This window comes from Emys orbicularis, chromosome 2, assembly GCF_028017835.1.
Source record: "Emys orbicularis isolate rEmyOrb1 chromosome 2, rEmyOrb1.hap1, whole genome shotgun sequence".
NCBI classification, from domain to species: Eukaryota; Metazoa; Chordata; order Testudines; family Emydidae; genus Emys; species Emys orbicularis.
The window spans coordinates 124,102,525-124,127,106 of NC_088684.1; the positions used below are offsets into that span (position 1 = coordinate 124,102,525).

Genomic DNA, 24,582 nt, shown 5'->3' on the forward strand with positions numbered 1-24,582 from the left:
AATGTAAGACACTACCTCCCCTGGAAAAATGCAAAGTAAAAGCAACCCCCAAACACCAAGACTAATTTTTCCTGTTCAAGTTTGGCAAAAATGATTAAAGTCAGAGCAGACACACACTGAGGATCAGAAAGGAGGTGATGGAAGAAAAATGTATTTAATGTTCTACAGGTACAAACACTGTTTTCCCCTCTTTTTTGAATGGAAAGAGGATGGAAGCTCTAAAACTGAAGTCACTCGTTAAATTTTAATTTCTTATTAGTGTCTTATTTCAGTGTCTTTTTGCTGCAACTGTCTCAGAAGTCAAACAAATCCCACCTACATAAAATAGGTTATACAGAGGATAGTTGGTTATGCAGAGGTAAAAAAAATACATCAGAATGACCAGTTTGTTTTCCAAATCTTCACGTGCTTTAGAAATCCAAGCCATGTATTGTATATAGTACCTGACAATTTCCAATCCTTTTTTGCAACTGAATTCTACCAAAACATCAAAGGGAGTGGAAGACTTGACATTAATAGCATGCAAGTCTGAAAATACTGCCAAAAGCCTAGAGAAAAGAATGACAATTTAGAACAGAGATGGGGTGATTTCCTAGCCCCATTTCATACCCCTTTTAAATTTAGTTTAGTACCTGTGAACTCCATTTCCCCCAGTGTTTGATTATTGGGCCTAGATAAGCCTCTTTGCAGTTTTATAGCAGATCACTAGTGCACAACGTACATTTATACAAACACACACGCACACACCTTTCTGCAAGAACAGAAACAGCATGGTCAGTAAGGTAAAGAGAAACTAGTAAACTCAAAAGCAAGTCCGTTGGGAGCTATCATGATTACCTTGCTGATTGGCCTCCATGGATGACTGCTTACAGTCCTGCGCATAGTGTCCACTTATACCACAATTGTAACATGAAACATTCCCATTCTTCTTGGGCCCCGATCCATTTGTGTTGGCAACTACGTTAGGTGCTGGATATACAGGATAGTACCTCCCAAATCCTGCCATTTGCTGCATACCATAGTTGGCTTGGCTCCCCATTACTGGGTCATGCATCAGTCCATTTGCATATGGAGTCTGAGGCAGGAAAAAAGGAAGTTGTGTTCCATTGCTTTGATGTGCTTGGTTGAGGTAGCTGCCATTGCAAAGAGATGGCAGAGTGAAGAAAGGTGGAACTCTGTAGACTTGTCCATGAATAGGGTTATGATAAAAATAGCTATTGATCTGAAGGCTTCCATTGGACCCACAGCTGCATCTACGTCCACAAGAACCACAAGCCCCAGACCCCAACTGCTGTGGAGGCATTAAAGTCCCATTAGTGTTAGTATTTCCAACAGCATTTATATAAGATGTGCTGTCACTCTGCGCAGTGCTGTGTGTTAAAGCAGGGCTTGGGCTAGGGGCAGGGCCTGGTGTATGGGTAGGTATTGCAGGGGGAATAGTTGACTGGATCTGACCAACACCCAAACCAGCTGATTGAGGAGGTGTGGAAGTTGCTACAGTGTTCAGCACATTTGTATTCTGGTTGGGCAACACACTGGTAGCATGAGTGCCTGGCAAAGTATAGGAAGCCGGTGGAGGTGCTGTTGAAAGACCAGCTGCGGGAAGAACCACCTTTAGACTGGTAGGCTGAGGGATTGCTCCGGTGTTCCCCTCAATATGAGGCACCATTTGATTCAGTCCTACCACTTGGGATGCAGGTTTTGTGATGGGATCTGTATTAGGAACTGGGGATCCTGGAAAACTACCTGGGCTGTGGACTGGGATAAAGGCAGTATTTGGTGAGCCAATGCTTAAGTTTCCTGTTGGTTGCTGTGGTCCATTAACTGTGCAATTTTCAGATGATCCCTGCGGAGAGGGTATTTTCAATCTGTGTATTGCCAAGTGCAAAGCTGGGCTACCAGGCTGGACAGAATGTGGAAGAAAAGTGGATGGTACTGGTAGAGGGGAAGCCAACAGCTCAAGGCGTTTTTCAGATTCACCAGAAGTCACTGGCCCTATTCCAACTGGAGTTGAATTTGCAGATTCTCTCATTGGCGATATAGCGACAGGAGTGGTAACAAGCATTCCCATTGTTTTACCATCAGCAGATATGGGTGGTGGAACTACAGCTTCAGGTTTCTGTGCACCATTGTGCATCACACAGTGTAAGGCAGGCATAAATGAAATATGTTGAAACTTTGAATTTAAAGGATCCTCTGAAATACTTCCATTCTCATTACTCACTGAAGGAATCTGAGTTGCTGCTTTGATGTTTGATGGACTGCCAGCACCATAAACAGTAAACCTGGCTGCATCTTGATTCCCAGAGTCCTCTGAATTGCTGTCTGTATCTGTTGAAGATAAAGCATTAGTGAAAAATTAAAAATGCAAACTTGAGGTTTTACTAAATTTTATGGCACAAATAAGTGTTATTTCATCTTGATGTAGAATAAATTAAAGACTGTTTATCCACCTTTCCAACTTGAGTTGGACTGATTTTCTCTTTTCAATTAGGGGCATATCTGCCTTGCTTTCTATTCTTTGCTAACACAAAATAATCCACTTGCTATTTTGTGTGTTTGTGACTTCTATACACATATGTATAAGTGGAGGGCACAGAACAAATAAAGCTCCTCCCATCCACCTGGAAAGATGTGAAATCACTATGCCCCCAGCTGGTACAATTCTCAAAATATAGGTGGCAGGGGAAGAGGAGAAAGATCTCAGACACACCATGTATATTTAAACAACTTTCTGTTCCTTTAGCTTTTAGGACAGTCAGAACATTTCCATCTATTGCACTGTCAAATACAAATAATCTACGGCAGGGGTTCTCAACCTTTTTCTGTCTGAGGACCCCCAACATACTAATAATAATATAATAATAATAATAATTAATGGAGATATCCCATCTCCTAGAACTGGAAGGGACCTTGAAAGGTCATCGAGTCCAGCCCCCTGCCTTCACTAGCAGGACCAAGTACTGATTTTGCCCCAGATCCCCAAGTGGCCCCCTCAAGGATTGAACTCACAACCCTGGGTTTAGCAGGCCAATGCTCAAACCACTGAGCTATCCCTCCCCCCCTACTATAAAAACGCCACGGCCCAGCTGTGGCACAACTGTTTTTCTGCATATAAAAGACAAGGCTAGCGTTAGGGAGTAGCAAACAGGGCAACTGCCCAGGGCCACACACCACAGGGGGCCCGTCAAAGCTAAGTTGCTCAGGCTTCGGCTTCAGCCCCAGGGTGGTGGGGCTTGGGGCCCCAGGCTGCAGTCCTGTGCAGTGGGGCTTGGGCTTTCTGCCCTGAGCCCTAGCAAGTCTAACACTGGCCATGCTTGGCAGACCCCCTGAAACATGATCACAGCACCCCAGAGGGCCCTGGACCTGATTGGGAACCACTGATTTACAGCACTGAAAACAAACAAATATGGTTAGCATTGAGATTTATATACAATAGGTTTGCTACATTTTCAAAAACCAAGAAATGTTTTCATGTGTCGCTTCTCAATTTTCAAAGAAAGATTTCTTGTATTTAACCAAGTCTCTTAAGTGTTAAGAGCCCCAACACAACATTAAGTGCATGAAAGCCAGACAGCAAACATGACCACTAGTCCATCATTCAAAGAAAATAAAAAAGCATAAGTAAATGGTGAAAATAAATTAAGACTAAAATAAATTAAGAAAAAAAGACTAAGGTATTAATAACTCAGGTAGGGATATTTAAAGATATACATAATGATTTTTACCTTGACAGTGTTCCTAAAACCTAAAATGGCCTGCCTTAACCAAAGGATAGTCAGGCAATCCAAAGGAACAAACCATGGAACAACTTATAGTGTCTACATAAAAAAAGCTTGGTCCTTCTTATACAGCCCATGCCACCATGCATTACTCCACATGGTCTCCTTCCCATGGCTGGCTCCTACCCAGCCTTGTGTTCATCCTGCCTCCATTGCCCAGCTCCACAACAGACTCTGCATATATCCTCACTCAACATCACATTTTGTTTTATGTTTAAAAAGCTGAATGTAGAAGAAAAGTATAAGGCACTGAGTGGGGCTAATTACAAGGGACATAGGGAAGAGTTTTGAAAATGCTATGCAGGGAGCATGAGGCAGGGATGAGCGCCAAGTCTCTTACAAGCAAACATACAAAATTACAGAAGGTGAAAAACCACACACACACACACACACACACACAGTGGCAAGTTTTTCTTGACTTATCAGATTGAGAGGTGTTACAGTTGAAAAGATGACAAGGTGTAATTGTGCCACACATTTGGAATCTTACAGCTGAATCTCAATGTGGGGACTTTGTATATTCGGTATAAGGCTGAGCATTGTTCTTTTTTCCTGGGGTGTATGTTAGCGGCAATGTATTTATCTTGGGGATTTTTTGGTATGTTTTATATTCAAGTAAAATTCAAAGCTATTTTTAAAAGGCTTTTGAAAATAGCCCCTCTCAGGAAGGCTGACAGCAGAACATTCTCCAGAAAACTTATTTCAATATGGAGTCACCTCAAGCCTGCAGTGAACAAATGCAATCTGTACATCATCTCATTGCATTTCGTATAACTTTGTAATTTCCAAGGAAATCCTTAGCAGTTAAAAAAAGCTTTGGAAATTGCCAAAATGTTGTCGCGTTATTGAAAGTAAATCCTTAACTTGTTACAGAACTTTGTGTGCAGGAGATCTATTGTTTGTTCACTGCTTTCTGGAAGGTGCCATGTGACATGCACTATACTCCTTCATAGTAAATAGACAGCTTGTGTCTTCCAATGATGTTGCTAACTGAAGTATATAAAGCACATTTTCCTACTGTCATATGACTGCATGTGTGACAAGGGGTTATTATAATGGTATAAAATGAAGGGTACCAGTTAAGTACTGCAAAGCAAAGATTAGCATTTCTTGCCTTCAGGCATCAATACTACAAAATGTATCACCTAGGTACTCTCTACCATCAACACAAACATACGTATTTGGATGTAAGTTAAGTGTCAGAAGTGTTATATTAAGTAACTTTGATGTTTTAAAAAGAAGAGGAAAAACCTTAGCGAAATTTTTGGAATACTGTTTTCTTGGAGGTATAGAATTAGTCAATTGACAAATTGAGTATACCTAGAATTGAGAGTTATTTAACATTGCAAAACAAGGTTTTGAAATAGCAGTGAAAACTTGAATCCTGACCAACTGGCAATGTGGTAATCAAATATATGACTGAGGCACTCACAGTTACACTACTTATAAATAGAGTATAGGAATAAAGATTAAACCAGACCGTTGTTAGAGCATTTCAGAGTAAGTGGTCAAGCTCAATGTTTGCCCTATTGAGGTGTCCAAAGTACACACACACACACCCCCACCCCCCACTGCACAAATCCAACCTCTGTCTTTCTCTTCTTCACTTTCAAAGCTTTCCCTCCCATGTCGTGGGCTAGAAGGAGAACTGTAACTCTCTGAAGATGTTTCTCCACATGTGTCATGTCCAGATCCAACGTCCAAATTCAGATCTAAAAATAAAAAGAACCTCTCTTTTTATTTTGTATCACACTGTATGGCAGCTGTGTTATTTTGGATTGCTCACACCCTACTAGTTCAGACTTTAAATTTCTATATGTACATAGAACCAAAAGAAAGCATAAATGCTCAGTCAAATGGTGTCCCTTGCTGAACTGCAGTATAACAATCATGTCCTTTCTTTTGAATTTCTATCAAATATACTGTTAGGAGGACTTTCAACCAAACACACACTTCCCCACCTTAAACTTATTGGGAGAAAGCTCAATTTCCTGGGGAGTTTTAATAGTTAAATATGTAGTAAAACAGTCATGATAGATCATATCACCCATCCTACCCAACCAAGTGCTAGCAGACTTCCTGGGAGTGAGAATTTTGTATTCACTCAAATGAGATTGAAAAACCAATGTAGTCTAACATTCTTAGATATAAAGGTCAATATTTGCCTCTCTGGTCACTGAAAATAAGATCCTCAAGCGGAATCTCAGAAGTATTTGACAGTGTACAAAGCTACAACATAATTAACTGATGGCATGGCAAGACTAGAAACAAGAACGAAAGACCAGAGATGGGAGATGTCATGAAAGACAAAAAGTTGTCAAGTTTTACCAACCCAAACAGAACATTCTTAGACCATGCCTGGTTATAGCTACAGAGGGATTCCAGCATGCCACTCAGGAAGGACATTCTTCACAGATTGAGCTGCAATGGCTCTGCCTTTGAGCCCCTTTCAGATGCAACTCAGTATGATGTGCAAATATAACCTGGCTGATCACAAATGTTTGGGAAGAATACAAGTGACCATCTCACCTTAAGTAACTCAGTAAAGTCAAGGTAGACACCACCAGCTTTCTTGCCATATGCTAAGCAACAAGCAGGGAAGCACATTCTGTAACTATTACCTTGAAATTGATACAACTCCAAATAAACGCAAATTGCTTTACTTGTTCACTTGTGATTTGGTTATCACCTTGGCGAAGGTCCCTGTCAGGCAACATTCAAATGGTAATTGATCCTCCAGAATACTACTGCATTATGGACTTCCATACAAAGGGAACAATCCAAACATGCCTTAACTTCTGAACCTCTCAGAGGCATTGCTCTGGCCTCCCCTACTTGTTCTCATCAAAATCCCCCAGAATTTCCCTTAACAGAATTCTTGATATATGTATTGTCAGTCTTAAACAGTAAGCTCTCCAGAGCAGATAATTATGCTGTATAAAACACCATGTAAATTTGCAGTGTTAAGTGACTGCTTGCCATTTCCTCAAAACACCACAATATTCAAATACAGGCTATTACTTGAATCTTATCTGGGTTAAAACTTAAATCACCTCTCTCTTATCCAAACAAAAATATGTGCCAGACAGCCACCACAGTGTACAGTTGGGTTGACAAAGGACACAATTATCTTCATTAGAATATTTTCCTGCAGATCAAAACATCCCTTAGCACGGTCATACAGATTGAAAAAAAAAAAGGACCCAAGATAGAAGTCTGTAGCATTTCAAGAATGAATTAAGTCAGTCAACCATGTATCCCTCAACACTTTGAGACCTCCTCCAGGACTGTTCAGCCACTAGGTGGTACCAATACCTTATGATCAATTGCAATCAAAGATTATCAGCAAGGACAGACTTTTTTGTCCATAGTTCATGCCATGACAATCTGAACTGGATTGACTGAAGTTTAATTGACAACACTTTACAATAAAAACTGTCCCAAGGGCTAACCAGAAGACAGCTGAACATTTCACCTATTCAAGAAAAATTAGTCACCTCCATCAGCTGTGGATCAAGCACTTCTCCAATAGCCTTAATCAGCCAGGGAGAACACTGGTCTGCATTTACAGGGGGTGTCAACTTGCCAGTCAAGCAATATTTAGATCTATACAATAGAAGGCATATATAGGGAAAGAGCATGTATGGTATGTGACAATGCCTTCTTATTTTACCTTTGCATTTATACTACCCAAATTATATAATTTACCCTATCATGTTCTAACAGATTAAGTGCATTTTACGTGACAAGCTTTGTTTATTAAAAACAACACACATCAAAAATGTGCACAGCAAAGAGAAAGTTACGCACCATGTGCAGTAGTGTAGGTGCTTTGAGATGTGTCCCCCTGTGGGTGCTCCACTACCCTCCCTCTTCCCCTCTACTTCGGAGTTTCATAATAATGCTATGCAGTAGAGAAGGAACGGGTGGTGGGGGTGGGGAGCGTGGGGCTGGTCGCACATCGCCAAATAACCACCTGAAGCGGTGCGAGACTAGGACTGCGCATGTGCGATCCAACCGGGCATGCTACCATAAATCTCCAATTCCGTGTGCTGGGGTGGGTGCACAAACACCTAAAGTGGAGCACCCACATCTCAAAGAACCTAAGTTACTGCATAAGATGAGTAACTTTCTTCTTTGAGTGATGATGCCCCTGTAAGTGCTCCACTTTAGGTGACTTCAGAGCAGTGCCCTCCAGTGGAAGGAGAGAACTTTGGCGTTGAAGTCGTGCAGATGACAGTTCAGTGAGTCCAAATAGAGTATCAGAGGTTACGTGCTGTTCTAATGCATAATGTTGCATAAATGTAGGGGCTGAGGTCCATGTTGCAGCCTTACAGATGTCCATAATGGAAATGTTAAGGAATGCTGTGGAGGCCAATAAGGTGGAATGCATATGAATCTCTGCAGTGGGTTGCCAGTCATGTTGACGGTAACACTTTGATGCAATCCAAAATCCATTTGGATAGCCTCTGTTTAGATATGGCATCCCCTTTGGATCATTCAGTAATTGAGATAAATAGTTTTGGGGACTTATGAAATGATTTAGCTCTATTTAAAAGGCTATTGCCCTGCGTGCACCCAGGGTATGTAATAGGGAGTGACATACCTTGTGGAGTTTGGGGTAGAATGTCGGTAGGTAGGTGGACTTTAGGCAAAAAGTTGGGGTGTGGTCTCAGGGAAACTTTATCTTTGAAAAAGATTGTGGGTCTTTGGTGGGTCTGCCATGAGAGCTCCCAACTCTCCCACCCATCTGGCAGATGTAATGGCCACAAGGAACTACCTTCATGGAAAGGTGCAGTTGAGAGCATGTCGCCATGGGCTCAAATGGCGGGCTGGTGAGGACTCTAAGGACTAGGCTGAGGTCCCATGGTGGAGTAGGATTTTGCACTTCCGGGTAGATGATGCCTTTAAGGATCTGTTTGGTGAGTGGGTGGGCAAAGAGCGATATCTACTTTATGGTGGAACACTTACAGTGGAGAGATGTACTCTGAGCTCATGGAGAGGCTCGATTTAAGTTCTAACAAATAGTCTAATATTAGAGGCAAGGGGACAGATTGATAGAATCGGTTTTTGTTGGCACCGGGTATTGAATCGCCTCCATTTGTGCAGGTGCACGCGACGGGTGGTTGTTCTGCGGCTGTTTAACAAAGTGTTTTGTACCTCTGTCAAGCATGTCATTTCAGATCCTGAGCCACGGAGTAACCACGCTTTGAGGTGGAGTCTTTGGGGATCTGGGTGAAGGATGTGACCTGCGTCCTGGAACAGAAGACGAGGCAGAAGCGGGAGCATACGTGGTGGATGCACCACCAACTTGAGAAGATAAAGGTATCAGGTTTGTGGAGGCTACATAGGGCTTATTAGGATTTCTTTGGACCTTTCCTGCCTGATCTTGTGGATCACTTGAGCTACAAGGGGGATGGGAAGGAAAGCATATAGGAGGGGAGTGTTCCACTGGATGAGGGAGGTGTTGCCTAGAGAGTGGGGACCAAGTCCCGCCCTGGAACAAAACATCAGGCATTTGGCATTTTGTGCAGTTGCAAACAGGTCTATTGTTGGGAACCCCCAATGCTTGAAAACGTTTTGGAACACGTGTTCCTGAGAGAAGTTCCTGCTTAGTGCATCTGCTGTGGTGTTCTGGCATCCAAGTAGATATGCTGCTGTGACATGGATATTGTGCGAGATGCATCAGTGCCAGAGCTGCATGACTTCTCTGCATAGCGAGTGTGAACATGCTCCCTGCTGCCTATGAAAAACATTCATGCCATGTTGTCTGTGAGGATTTGTGTGGTCTTGTTTTTGATGATCAGTAAGAAGTGGGAGCAAACGTTGTGAATGGCTCGTAGTTCTAAAAGATTTATGTGGAGAAGGGATTCTGCTGGGGACCAACGGCCCTGGATGGAAGGCGAGTTCAGATGTGCCCCCCAACCCAGGAGTGATGCATTTGTCACGATGGTCATTGTTGGGGAATTTTGTACAAGAACCACCCCTGCACAGACATTGCCTGGTTGTGTCCACCAGAGCAGGGAGTCTCAGGCCTGGTCTACACTTACCCCCCAAGTCGAAGTAAGGTACGCAAATTCAGCTACGTGAATAACGTAGCTGAATTCGACATACCTTACTTCGAATTTACCGCGGTCCACACGCGGCAGGCAGGCTCCCCCGTCGACTTCGCGGTACTCCTCTCGCCGAGCTGGAGTACCGCAGTCGACGGGGATCACTTCCTGGTTTGATTTATCGCATCCACACCAGACGCGATAAATCGAACTCGGAACTTCGATCCGCAGCCGTCGAACTACCGGGTAAGTGTAGACTAGCCCTTATTTTGTTTGGCATTGTGAGATGCTTGTTTATACTGTGTGTGGGATGTAAACTGACTGGAGTCAAACTTGTAGATAATGCATGTGTAGTCTTGCGTGCCTGACAACGAACATGGTGGCGGCCATGTGGCCTAGTAGTTGCAGGCAAGTCCTGGCAGTGACTTGCGGGCTGTTTCGTGCTGTGGAGATCAGGTTGGTTAAGGTGAGAAATCGTTGTGGTAGAGAGGCCGTCACCTCGGGAGAATTGAGGTAGGCTCCATTCAACTCTAGTTTTTGCACTGGTGTTAGTGTTGATTTTTGTGCATTTATTTGGAGGCCTAACCTCGTGAAGAGAGCTATCGTCTGTTTGGTGCACTCTGATGCTGCTTATTGTGTAGGTGCTTTCAGCAGGAAGTCGTCCAAGTATGGGAATATCAAAGTTCCTTTCCTGTGGAGGTAGGCCACCACGATGGCAAGGACCTCTGAAAAAACTAGAGAAGTAGTGGATAGGCCGAAGGGTAGGATCTTGTATTGGAAATGATCCTGTCCTATTGCTGGAATTATGGTGGCTAACGTGACCATCTTGAAGTGTTGGGTTTTCACAAAGTTGAGTGGAAGACTGAGAATGGGTCTCCACCCTCCTGTTTTTTTCTGTATGAGGAAATAATGTGAATAGAAGCCCTTCCCCTCTGTATTCTGTTGGTACCAGTTCTACCGCTCCTAGATGTACGAGGTGGGTTACCTCTTGTTGCAGTAGGGCTTCGTGAGAGGGGTCCCAGAAGAGAGAGGGAGGATTGGGGGGAGGGCGAGGAGAAGGGGAGTAAAAGGGATGGAGTATCCAACCTCAATTATCTCCAGTACCCATTTGTCTGTTGTGATGGACTTCCAGACTGGATAGTATGGAATTAGACAGTCTGCAAATGGTTGAGAGATGGGGAAGGGTTCCAGCGCTGAGAGATGTGGTGTTCTCTGACCCTCGACCAACACATCAAACTTATTGTCTGGAGGATGGTTGTGAGATATGGCATATTGAGGTAGAGGCTGGCGTCTCCTTGCAGGTCTCTGTTTTTGGCCCTGTGGTTCATACTGTCTAAGTGTTTGGGTCTATGGTGTAGGACGGAATTGCTGCATGTTATAGTATTTACTCTGTAATCTCTTGTTCCTAGAAATATAAATTCCGAGGGATTTCAGTGTTGCCCTTGAGGATGTGTAAAGACTCATCTGTCTTGGCTGTGAAGAGTTTGGGCCCTTCAAACGGCAGACCCTCAATTGTCAATTGCATCTCTTTTCCAGAGAGAGGCAACCAAGCAGCTCTCCTCATGACTATTGCAGTAGCTGTAGACCACGCTGCCATGTCTGCAGAGTCCAAGGCGGCCTATAATCAATGCTATTCCAGCAATCGATCAGTTGTCCCTCAGGGACACCACTCGAAACTGGTATAGTTGTACGCGTCAGTTGTGGCAGACGGATGGTAGGTGGCAGCATGTCCTGTAGTTGCATGGAGCTGCTTGGTGCCAAGTGTGTTGTTGGTGGCATGGGTTTCGTTTTCCCCTTACTGTCTATATCTGAGCTGGCTCGCTTGGAGTCCTTAGCTCTCTTGTGGTACCCATAGTACCAGAGGATACCGCAACTTCAGTGGTAGAAACTTCTGGTGAGGTCAGTACCAACTGCGTATGTCAGTTCGGGGACTGCCGTTTCTTGGTCATTTCCCAAGTTGGTGAATCCAAAGTACACTTTTTAGCCACCTTTTTGGTTGGGTGGTTGGTTGTCTGAGCCTTAGAAGAAGAACCTCTGTCAGAGGCTGCTGTGGGTGACTTTTGCCCCAGGGGGAGGGGATGTCTATGCTTCTGGCTCAGATGCTGGTGTGTGGGATTTCTCCATTAGGAGTAATTTCAATTGCAAGTCCCTGGCTTTCCTAGTCTTGGCTTTTACTTATGGCACTGTGGACACTTTTGAGGTACGTGTGTCTCGCCTAGGCAGTGGACACACACAGAAATAACTGGGGGGTTGTTTTATGCTAAGTAAGCTCTGAGGCACTGCTAAATACTGTGACTGATAGCGAAAGGCAGTAGAGAAGGAACTGAAGGGGGAAGGTCGCACAGCGCCACATAATCACCAGAAGCAGCGCGAGATGAGGACAGCGCATGTGCGACCCAACTGGGCACTGCTACTATAAATCTCTGATTACGAGAGTAGGGGTGCATGAAAACCTAAAATGGATCACCCACAGGGATATCACTTGAAGAACAACACTACCTTCCAGAACATAAGAAATGTTCTCTACTTGGAGAACTTACAATTAGAGCTGGTTAAAAAACATTACAGATTTAGGGAAGTTCACACACTGACTTAATCATTTTTGAAATTTCAATGTCTACTTAAGTCTCATAAGAGAATCCTCCAACAAATAGGATTAACAGTTTAGGACAGGAAAGGGATGGGGTTACTAAAGCGGAGAAAAAATAGAGGAGAGAATGAATTCTTGATAGAGGACAAAGGTGAAAAGACAAGCAAGACAAGCATCTAGCAGTAGCATTTTGGACAGACTGTGGGTGGGTGAACAGAAGACTTAAACAGTGAGGAGAGGGAAGATCTGAAACGGCAAAGATGTGACTGACTTTCTCCCATATATCTAAATAATCACTAAATGACAGATTATGAGCCTGGGAAAAAGAAAGATAGCAAAGATAGGGAAGAAGAGTGATTAGGAACAAACAAGTTAAAATTGAGATATTAGTTTAGATTTACGGTGTTAAAATCCCACTAAGGAGGAAAGTGAGAAGAAAAGGGAAAGTAGTTAATGAATAGCTGAAGTGTTACCTATAATATTACAATCCTGCTTTCCAACCATGCTTTTCTCCCTCCCCCCCCGCCCCTCCTCACAACAATAGCTGGAGGAGGAGGAGGAGGGGAAAGTACAGAAGTGAAAATGGTACTCATGGGATACTTGTGCCAAAAAATTAAAATTTCTGTGCACAATATTTTAAAATTCTGCATATTTTATTTGCCAAAACAACAGAATATAATGGCTCCGGTTTCAATTATTTTGGTAATTTATTTCAAAAATACCTGTCAACAATACAGACAACAGCAAAGAAGATCCCCCAGGAGTAGAGAGTTAAAGAAACCCCTACAACAACCCAGTTCCAGTTGGAGAGGGGATAGATGGGCTGTGTGGGGTCCCCAGAGCCCAGACACCTGCACTCCCATCCTCTCAGAGCCCAGGTGCGGGGTACCCCTCAGCCCAGATAGCAGCACCCCCTTCCCCAGAGCCCAGCCGCAGGACAGCCCTGGGCCCAGACAGCATCACCCCCAGAGCCTTTACTCCTCCGCAACTTCTTTACTGTCCCACCAGGGGACATGGTGTGGTGCAGCCCCGCCCTTCCTCACCCGCTTTCTGGCGTGACCAGGTGTCCAGTTTTTGACCGAAACACCCGGTCGAAAAGGGACCCTGGTGGCTCTTGTCAACACCACTGACCGGGCCATTAAAGGTCGGTCAGCAGTGCTGCAACGCTAAGGCAGGCTAGTCCCTACCTGTCCTGGGGCACCACACTGCACCCCGGAAGCAGCCAGCAGGTCTGGCTCCTAGACAGGAGGACCACGGGGCTCCGTGCGCTGCCCCTGTCTTGAGCATCGGCTCCACACTCCCATTAGCTGGTTCCCGGCCAATGGAATCTGCGGGCGGTACTTGCAGGCGAGAGCAGGGCGAAACACAGAGCCTCCTACCCCCCACCTAGGAGCTGGACCCAAACCCCGCCTGCCTGGCCTCACCCTAAAGCCAGCACCCCAGAGCCCGTATCCCCTCCTGCACCCCAACCCCCAGCCCTGAGCCCCTCCTGCACCCCAACCCCCTGCCCCAGCCCAGAGCCGCCTCCCACACCCTGAACCCCTCATCTCCAGCCCCACCTCAGAACCAGTACCCCGAGCCCAGAGCCCACACCCCAACCCCCCCTCACATTCCAAATCCCTCGGCCTGGAGCACCTTCCTGCACCCCAAACCCCTCATCCCCAGCCCAGAGCCCACACCCCCAGCCAGAGCCCTCACCCCCTCCTGCACACCAACTACCTGCCCCAACCCGGAGCCCCTTCCCACACACTAAAGCCCTCATTTCTGGCCCCACAAACCCATTTAGAGCCCTCACCCCCTCCCGCACCCCAACCCCCTGCCCCAGCCCAGTGGAAGTGAGTGAGGGTGGAGAAGAGGGAATGTAGTGAGTGGGGAAGGGGCAGGACAGGGCCTCTGGTAGGGGCGGGACTAGGGTGTTCGATTTTGTGCAAATAGAAAGTTGGCAACTCTACTCCTTTGCCAGAGCTGGCTGGGTCTCCCAGGCCCTCTCCTATCCCTGGGAGAATGAGGATCAAAGAGCATGCAGCCTCCAGCCCCACCAAGCTGGGCGCTCCGCTCACTGCAAGTTGGCATCTGCAGAGTCCAGCGGCCCCTAGTGGCAGCCAGAAATTCTGAGGGGGTAAACAGAGAATTCTGTGAAATTCTACATTGCACAGCAGCGCAGAATTCCTTCAGGAGTAAAATGGTAGAGCAGCTCTGATCATACCAGTTAGGAACCAGACTACCAACTAGTACAGTGGTTCCCAAAGTGGGGTTCGCAGAACGTTACAGGGGGTTCGCAAGAAAAAATTCATTAATGGCGGCCAGAGGACCCCGGCATTGGAGGCAGCAGGTGGGACCTGGTTGCAGGGCAGACAACCAGAGCCCCAGGGAGAGCGGGGCCGGGAAGTTGGGGCCGGAAGCCCAAGCCCTGCCCCCATCAGCGGGGGAGCCGGCAGCCCGAGCCCCAGCGCTCCGGCGGGGATGGCAACCCTGAGCCCAAGGGAGAGCGGGGCCGGGCACTTGGGGCCGGCAGCCCGAGCCCTGCCCCTGTCAGCGGGGCAGCCGGCAGCCCGAGCCCCAGCGCTCCGGTGGGGCTGGCAGCCCAGAGCCCCTTGAGAACGGGGCCGGGCAATTGGGGCCGGCAGCCCGAGCCCTGCCCCCGTCAGCGGGGGAGCCGGCAGCCCTGAGCCCCAGCGCTCCGGCGGAGCTGGGAGCCCCGAGCCTCAGTGAGAGCGGGGCCGGGCAGTTGGGGCCAGCAGCCCGAGCCCCAGCGGTCAGCGGGACCTGCAGCACAAGCTCAGTGGAGCTCAGTTGACCGGGGCGGTCAATGGGGTCCAGCAGCAGGAGCCCCAGGGAGTGTGGATCCAGTAGCCCAGGCCCTGGTGCGGGGCCAGTAACCTGAGCCCTGTGGTGGGCAGGTTGGCAGCTGAGACCCCCAGACCTGCAGGTGGCAGCTCGGACTCCTGTCTTTGTCAGACAGGGGAAGTTGGCATGGAGGGCAGAGTTAGCAGGAGCAATGCTGTACGTGGGGGGTGGTCCAAGCTAATTTGTCCCTCGCAGGACACCCTCCTAGGGAGAAACCTCGTGGCGGAAGAAAAGCTGTTTGGGAGCCAAACCAGCCGGAAGCACGTTGTAGCCAGTGTAGCAGTGTTAAGGTGCCTCTGTAATTGTCATTCTCTCTGGAGTGCTGTTTTGCTTCAGTGAGACTTGAGTGAATCTTCTCATTTTCTAGTTTGTTGGTTGTTAGCAGTCTCTCTGTGTTGTTTTTATTAGAACTTTTGTACACAAGTTCAATGGATAAGTGGCTGAAAAAGGAAAGTGTAAAGACGCAAGAATCAGCTAGTGTTTCCTCAAGTCCACACTGCGGAAAATCTACGTCTAATGATCATGATGGTCCTGGAAAGTCACTTACAAAGAAAAGAAAATATGATGATTATATAAAATATGGCTTTACATGCATTGGTGATCAAGAATGTCCAAAACCACTGTGTGTGATTTGTGGTGATGTTCTAGCAAACAGCAGCCTCAAACCTTCTCTACTTCGGCGCCATTTAGAAACTAGGCATCCTGCACAACTCGACAAGCCTGTTGATTTTTTCAAGCGAAAATTAGCTGAGAGGAAAAGTGACATTACCAGTTTTATATCCAAAGCAAGTACTGATAATGAAAATGCACTTGAAGCATCATACCGCGTGAGCTACCGAGTAGCTAAAGCATCAGAAGCCCATACCATAGCAGAGAGCTTGATTGGTCCATGTATAAAAGACGTAGTTCATTGCATGCTCGGAGAAAAGGCTGCAAAAAGGATTGACATGGTACCTTTGTCCAATAATACGTTGTCACGAAGAATTAATGACATGTCAAATAACGTAGAGACCACAATTGTACAGAGAGTGAAAAATAGTCCATATTATGCTATACTGTTGGATGAATCAACTGATGTAGCTAATCTAGCTATTTTGCTACTGTTTGTACGTTATGTGAATGAAGGTCTGGTTGAAGAAGACTTGTTGTTTAGCCGACCACTGGAAGAACGTACAACTGGAGAAGATATCTTCAATCTGACTAATGCATATTTTCAAGAAAAGGAAATAGATTGGTCCCGTTGCCTAGGCATTTGCACTGATGGGGCCACATCAATGACGGGGAAGTATACTGGATTTGTAGCTCGAACAAAAAAGGTTGCATCAAAAGTCTCTTGGACTCATTGCATCATCCATAGACAAGCCCTTGCAACAAAACACATGCCTGAGGGACTGAAGGAAGTGCTGGACAATGCAGTGAAAATGGTGAATTTCATAAAATCACGGCCAACAAATTCCAGAATATTTCACGTACTTTGTGAAGAAATGGGTAGTATACACGATTGTCTGTTGACCCATACTGAAGTTAGATGGCTCTCACGGGGCAAAATCCTGGTGCGCTTGTTTGAGCTTAGAACGGAAATCCTAGTTTTTTTCAACAGCCACCCTTTCCACCTTGCCAGCTGTATGGAAAATAATGTCTGGCTCCAGAGCCTAGCTTATTTAGCAGATATTTTCCTCAAGAATTAATGACCTAAATTTATCTCTTCAAGGTCTCAATATAACAGTTTTCAATGTGCAAGACCGAGTTGAATCCATGATAAAGAAGTTGCAGTTCTGGGAAAGTTGTTTGGAAAACAATCAAACTGAGTGTTTCCGTAATCTTCATGACTTCCTGGCAGAACAAACTTCAGTTGGATCAGTGCACTAAAACCAATATAACTGCACACCTAAAAGGACTTTGCACAACATTCAGGGATTACTTTCCAGCTATCTCAGGCGATAATGACTGGATTCACAACCCTTTTGATGATACCACTTTCTCAACACAGATATTGAACACTGAGGAAAAAGAGAAATTGATTGAGATCTCCTGTGATTACGAACTGAGAAGGAGTTTCAGAAATCTGTCATTGATCAACTTTTGGCTGAGTTTAAGAAACGAGTACCCCCTTCTGGCAGAAAAAGCTGCTGCAGTTTTACCACCATTTTCAACAACATACTTATGCGAGAAAACGTTTTCCTCGTATGCACATCTGAAAACGAAATACAGAAACAGACTTGATGCCGAACCAGACCTGAGACTTTATCTTTCTCCAAAGGTTCCGGACTTCAAAGAGCTATGCAGAGCAAAGCAAGCGCATCCATCACACTGAGGAAATTGAAATTTAAAATCCTGGAAATATTCATTTTTAGAAGGGGGTTCACGAGATTTCACAATTTAGAGAAAGGGGTTCGCGGGCTGTTAAAGTTTGGGAACCACTGAACTAGTAGAATACATGAACTGCAGAGGTGGTTAAAAAAGGTCTCACTCCATTTGAAGGCATTAGTTTGAGAGTGCAATTTCAATTATTCTACAAGTCTTGCCATTGTAGCAAATCCACTCTAGTGGCACAGAAGGATTATCAGAGCTGCATGAAAGTATTCTGGTAGCCAAGAGGCCAATGGGGAGAGGAGAAAGCACAACTGAAGTGAGGAAGGGGCAATACCTATAGCTTGAATAGGCCTACATATTTTATATGGAAACAAAATCAAAGTTATGGGACTGTGTGACCTCAGACAGGTGACCTTTACTCCAGTCAATATGCAGTAACAGACATTATACACTAGGAAGATAAACAAAAAATGACAGGATGCTTTCCTGTTCTCTGGAATTCAGAGAGCAACATTTGGCAGGTACACCACTACTGCTGCTGCAGATATGACAGCATTCACTTAAGACATCTCATTTTTTCCACCTTCAAAGGCATCAGAATACTTATGGACACCTGGCACACATTTTAGGCATGTTATCAGGCACAAATCCAAAAGGAAAGTGCCTTTACCATCTGCAAACCACAACTCAAGACAACTGAATAAAAATTAAGACACTAAAAATCGGGGCTGTTGGTTAATTGCAGTTAACTCACGCGATTAACTCAAATTAATCGTGATTAATTGCAATTAAACAATAGAATACCAATTTAAATTTTAATTTTGGATTTTTTCTACATTTTTCAATAGTGATTACAATTATAATACAGAATACAAAGTGTACAGTGCTCACTTTATATTTTTGATTACAAATATTTGCACTGTAAAAAGCATAAAGAAATAGTATTTTTCAATTCACCTCATACAAGTACTGTAGTGCAATCTCTATCATGAAAGTGCAACTTACAAATGTAGATTTTTTTTTGTTACACAACTGAACTCAAAAAACAAAACAATGTAAAATTTTAGCGCTTACAAGTCCACTCAGTCCTACTTCTTGTTTAGCCAAACACTAAGACGAACAAGTCTGTTTACATTTACAAGAGAAAATGCTGCCCGCTTCTTATTTAGAATGTCACCTGAAAGTGAGAACAGGCACTCGGTATGGCACTTTTGTAGCTAGCATTGCAAGATATTTACGTTCCAGATGTGCTAAACATTCGTATGCCCCTTCATGCTTTGGCCACCATTCCAGAGGACATGCTTCCATGCTGATGATGCTCATTAAAAAAAAAAAAAAAGTGTTAAATTAGTGTCTGAATACTTTGGGGGAGAATTGTATGTCTCCTGCTCTGTTTTACCCGCATTCTGCCATATATTTCATGTTATAGCAGTGACCCAGCACACGTTCGTTTTAAGAACACTTTCACTGCAGATTTGACAAAACGCAAAGAAAGTACTAATGTGAGATTTCTAAAGATAGCTACAGCACTCGACCCAAGGCTTAAGAATCAGAAGTGCCTTCCAAAATCTGAGAGGGACGAGGTGTGGAGTATGCTTTCAGAAGTCTTAAAAGACCAACACTCAGATGCGGAAACTACAGAACCTGAACCACCATAAAAGAAAATCAACCGTCTGCAGGTGGCACCTGACTCAGATAATGAAAATGAACATGCATCAGTCCGCACTGCTTTGGATGCATGTCCTCTGGAATGGTGGCTGAAGCATGAAGGGACATATGAATCTTTAGCGCATCTGGCACGTTAATATCTTGCGTCGCTGGCTACAACAGTGCCACGCGAATGCCTGTTCTCACTTTCAGGTGACATTGTAAATAAGAAGAGGGCAGCATTATCTCCTGCACATGTAAACAAACTTGTTTGTCTGAGCAATTGTCTGAACAAAAAGTAGGATTGAGTGGAGGCTCTAAATGTTTACATTGTTTTGTTTTTGAATGCAGTTTTGTTTTGTACATAATTCTACATTCATAAGTTGAACTTTCATGATAAAGAGATTGCACTACAGTACTTCTATTAGGTGAATAAAAAATACTATTTCTTTTTTACAATACAAATATTTGTAATCAAAAATAAATAAAGTGAGCACTGTACACTTTGTAATTGAAATCAATATATTTGAAAATATAGAAAACATCCAAAAATATTTAAATAAATGTGTTGTATTATTGTTTAATCACGTGATTAATCACTTGACAGCCCTACTAAAAATGCAAAACATTCCTGCGGTGCCTTCATTAACTCCATCAGCAGTTGAGGCTGTTCAACAATCCAAGTCCCCATCAGTGGTCTCCATAAAACATTTTTCCAGAAGTTTGGTTACTCATCTTTAAACAAGATGAACACAACTGAGAATACAATTCAGATAACAAATCAGCACATTAGTTTACCAGAATGAACTATTTCTACAAAATGTACCTTCCAAAAGATGACAATGTGACAGAAGTTCTTTAAAAAATGGTAGTTTAAAGTCACCTCTGGAAGAAAAAAAAAAAAAGCTTCACTTCAAAAGGCCCATTAGCAATATTTTTTATGATCAAATAGGGAGGTTCCTCAAGATGTACGGTCCCCATCTGTATTCCACAGAAGTATGGATGCACATCATGCACCCGAGTCCAGAGATTCTCAACAAGCAACGTCCATTGGTGTACACACACACACACACACACACCTTCCTCATGCTCCAGACTGAAGGCATAAAAGGCAGTGTGGGCCAATGGGATGTCTGATTTTGTCATCTTCCTGAATTAGAAGATTCAGAGAGAGATGAATCCTGATAGGACGAAGGGCTGACATCCTCAGAAAGTCCGGGAACAAAAACGGTCAGGGCCAGTTGGGTGCTATGAGAATGACTCCTGCCCTGTTGCGACAGATGTTTCCTAAGACCCATGATAGCAGGGGAATGAATGGAAAGACACATCTGAGTTGGTCCATCCATGAGAACAGGAGAGCGACACTCTGGGAGTCATTGCCCATAGATACTCTGGAGCAGTATTGGGGAAGTTACTTATTTGTTTGGGGGCATGGAGAGCCCATTGAGGTGTTCCCACTAACTGAATGTCTTGCTCAGGACAGAACTCATGGTCTGCAGAGAAGTGCCTGCTTGGGTTGTCTGCTAATGAATTCTGAACACCTGGATAGTGATATGGTTTCTGGTGCACCAATTCCAAAGCCTGACTGCTACCAGGCAGAGGGAAAGGGATCTTGCACCACCCTGCTTGTTTTATATAAGAGACCATGGTGATGTTGTCCAACATTGCTTGGATACAGAATGAATGCATGAGCAGGAGAAAGGCCCACTCACACTTGTTCTGGGTTCGACTACCAGGTTAAAGATGTGATGACCCTGGCGAGAACGGTCACTCTGGTGTTTATGTGGTCCCCATCTGGCAAGTAGAAGGACAAGAGACAGGCCTACAGGCAGCATAAATGAATTCTGACAAATGGTGTTACAAGTACACAAGGCCATGTGGCCTAGCAGAGAAAGCATACATTGCCCATTGGCTAAAATGTTGGGGTGGGGGGGAAGAGCGTGAGGAAAGCTCTTGCTGAAACTCAAGTCCAGTGTCACTCTGATATACTTTATCATCTGTGTGCTGTCAAAACGGACTTTTTTGTTCATGTAAACACTGCACTTCGCCAGAAGATGAAGCAGGAACAAAGTCACTCATCTGACTGTGTGGTTGGAGTGACCTACTACTTGGAGCCAATCATCAAAATAGGGGAAAAATTGACATCTCAGATGGCCTTTGTGAATACCCTGAGCACTATTGCTAATCCAAAGAGAAGGGCTCCGAACTAGTAATGTTTCCTGACTAACCAGGAACTGAAGCAATTCTGTAGGACAGATTAATATCTACATTTAAAAAAAAAAAAAAAAGTGTCCTTCATATGGAGAACTACAAACCACATTCACATCTTGTAGGGAGGGGTAACCAATCTGAATAAGATGTTAAGTTGTCAGGGGGTCCCGGATCCCAACCCTACATCTCTTTTGGGGAATAGTAACCCTCTCCCTTGATACTGAGGTGGTACTTGCTTGTTCTATTGCCCCTTGCTGAAGAAAAGAATCTGCATACTGGCAAAGAATCTCCTTGTGAGAGTGGTTCCTGAAGGGGCGGGGGGGGGGGGGGGTGAGGAGGGAAGAGAAATTTGATGGCGTAACGATGGTGGGTAATTTTTAGCAGCCAACTGTCTGTCATGATAGAGTCCCAATTGTAGGCAAAATGTGAGACTGCCCCAAAAGAAAAATGGGGAGCTTGACCCCTACCATTTCTATAATGGAGGTGTCAAAAGTAGTCCTTACGTGGGTGGAAGTCATGGCAGTAGAGGGGTCTGAAAATGGAGGCACCTGAATGTCTATGGTGTATTCTCTCAGAGGCAGAGGTCTAAATGCCCAGCAAGGGAAGCATTGGGCTTGAGCCTTTGAGGGAGCGGAGAGACTCAGTCTTTGATATTATCAGCCTATTCTGTGAGGAGGACAGATCTTGGATGATACTCTGCACCTCTCTAGGGAAACCTGAGCATTGCAACCACGACTCTTCTCATAACAATGCAGTATCTGCTGCCTCCACTGTGGTTGGAGGGAAGTTTTGGCCACCAAACTGCCCTCATTCACTAAGGCCTGGAAACAGGACCTATTCTCCTCAGGGAGCTGGTCATTAAATTCCATACACTCAGTGTAATTAGGAAAATCATATTTGGCCAAGAAAGCCTAGTAATGAGAGATCCAGAACTGGAGAGAGGTGGAAAAGAGACGAGCAGCACAACCTTCTCATCAGAGGGAGTAGCTTTTAGGTGCTGTTGCTTAGATCACTGTAGCCACCTACACCACCAATGAGTTAAGTGGTGGGTGAGAACAAAAACCCCCACCAGTTGGATGGAACAAAGTAATGCTTCTCTGCCCTCCTAGGGATGAGAGCACAAGAAGCAGGAGTGTGCCAAACCGCCTTTGCTGGGTCCATAATGGCCTTGTTGATGGGGAGGGCAACTTGACCGGGACTTTATCAAGCTGCATCTGTAGCTCCACGGCCACCCTGGGCATGAGTTCTTGATATTGCTTAAAGTTGTCTGGTGGAAATGGAGAAGATAGAGTAACCAACTCATTGGGTGAAGATTATGAGATTGCTCGCTAAACTGTTGGATCCGGCTCACCTTCCCGTTCTGTATATTCCAACAGTGCCATTTGAGGATGTCCAGGCAATGTCAAAATAGGATTCCTGCACCAATCCTGGCTGTTTAGAGTAGGGCTCTCATGGTCCCTATTATTGCCAGTATGATGGATCAACTGACAGAGGAGGACCTCATGGCATGACCTCAAACCACCTTTCTCCTGTGGAATCTTATCTGGGGCTCCTTTGTCATGTCACTGCCTGATGTCACACAGACTTCTGTGGGGCCTAAGACTCATCAAAAGAGAAAGCCATATCACTCATCTCCAGTGGAACTGACGGTTGCATCTTAATGCTGGCAGGTGGGACAGGAGAACAACTCTAAATAATAGGACAGTCTCTTCCTCTGTTGTAACAACGTCCCAGAATAGAGACTGTCCCGATAGGAGGGATTGGATTGAGCAAAGATGTCCGCTGGGGAAATGTAGGTCTTAGATCACCCTGGGGTACACTGAGAATCCACTGGCATAGCTGTCAGTACTGGTGCTTCCCTGGTCATCATGACAGTTGGCTTCCTCTGGGGCTCTCATATACTGGTAGTGCATCGGTTGTAGAAGTGGATGGGACCACCAGGAGGTAGTTATCCCGAACCTCATGTGTACCAGGTCTCCCAACTTTGGTGGGGTCAGGAAAAGATACTCTCTCTTCGGGGCAGTCTTAAATTAAGATGGCTTGTCCTTATGTTTATGAGAGTGCTCCCAGCGCTTCTTTGACACCTTCTCCTTAGCCTTCACAGTCTTAGCCTTTGGCTCCCAAGTTTGTGCTCAGAGGGGCTCTGCCTGCTCTATGAGACTGATATACTTGGCGGGGGGAACGAGGGGAGGTCATCCCTGGCACAGCTCTGGTTGGGGATTCATTGTCTTCTCCATGAGATTTTCTGAGTCTCAGTTCCTAATCTTCATGAGTCCTGCGGTGACAGAGCAGCAGATGACGCACTTAACAGAAGTATGTGCCTCACCCAGGTAATAGAGGCAGCATTGATGTTCGTCACTCACCAAAATGAGCAAGGACAGGAAACAGTTTTTGAACCCTGTGCGTGCATAATTCTAGACTGGAAAGGTTTCAGCCTGCACCACCTTTTATGCCCTTGGTTTGGAGCATGAGGAGAGCTGTGGCACATGTGCAGGCCAGACAGACACTCTACATCCAGGTGCAGGGGGCACATGCATATCCCATGTGTGGAATTCACATAGGAACCATCATTAAAGAACAAACTATATTAACTAACTAATATAAAAACTATTAACAGACTAACAAAAAAGAAGAAGACATCTGGGAACACTGGATTGTGACTCTGGCCACCCACTGGTAAAAAGAAACTGGAGAGGCGTTGGCCTGCACTGCCTCTTATACCCTAAGTCTGGAGCACAAGGAAGGCAACTGCGCATATGTGGGCCAATAGACACTGCTTGTTACGACTCTCCAGAGCCGGGTGCATGACATGCATGCATACCCATGTGTGGAATACACACAGAGACCAGCACTCAAAGAAGAGCTGACTATTGCAACTGTCATATGATCATATACACCTCTACCCCGATATAATGTGGCCCAATAGAACATGAATTCGGATATAAATTTTTTATTGGTGCAGAATTCCCTCAGCTGTACTTCACTTAATCTGCTGTTTGAGCTACTATTCATAGGGGATAAAATGCCTTCTTCCCTCCTATAATGTTCCATTTACAGGGTACTTTAATTCTTGAAGTGCTCAACATTTGGTTTCAGCTCCTCTACTGGTTAGACGCATTTCATACAAGACTTCACATTT

The 24,582-nt window shown here is 44.9% G+C and overlaps 1 protein-coding gene across 1 annotated transcript in view; it reads right to left on the minus strand.

The window, feature by feature from the left end:
- Positions 1-24,582, minus strand: part of ZCCHC2 (zinc finger CCHC-type containing 2) — an 81,649-nt gene that overhangs the window by 1,740 nt on the left and 55,327 nt on the right. The window contains exons 12-13 of the mRNA XM_065398615.1: positions 5,369-5,494; positions 838-2,331 (exon numbers count right to left, since the gene is read on the minus strand). Of these exons, the coding sequence (XP_065254687.1) occupies positions 838-2,331; positions 5,369-5,494 (1,620 nt within the window). The remainder of the gene's footprint in view (positions 1-837; positions 2,332-5,368; positions 5,495-24,582) is intronic.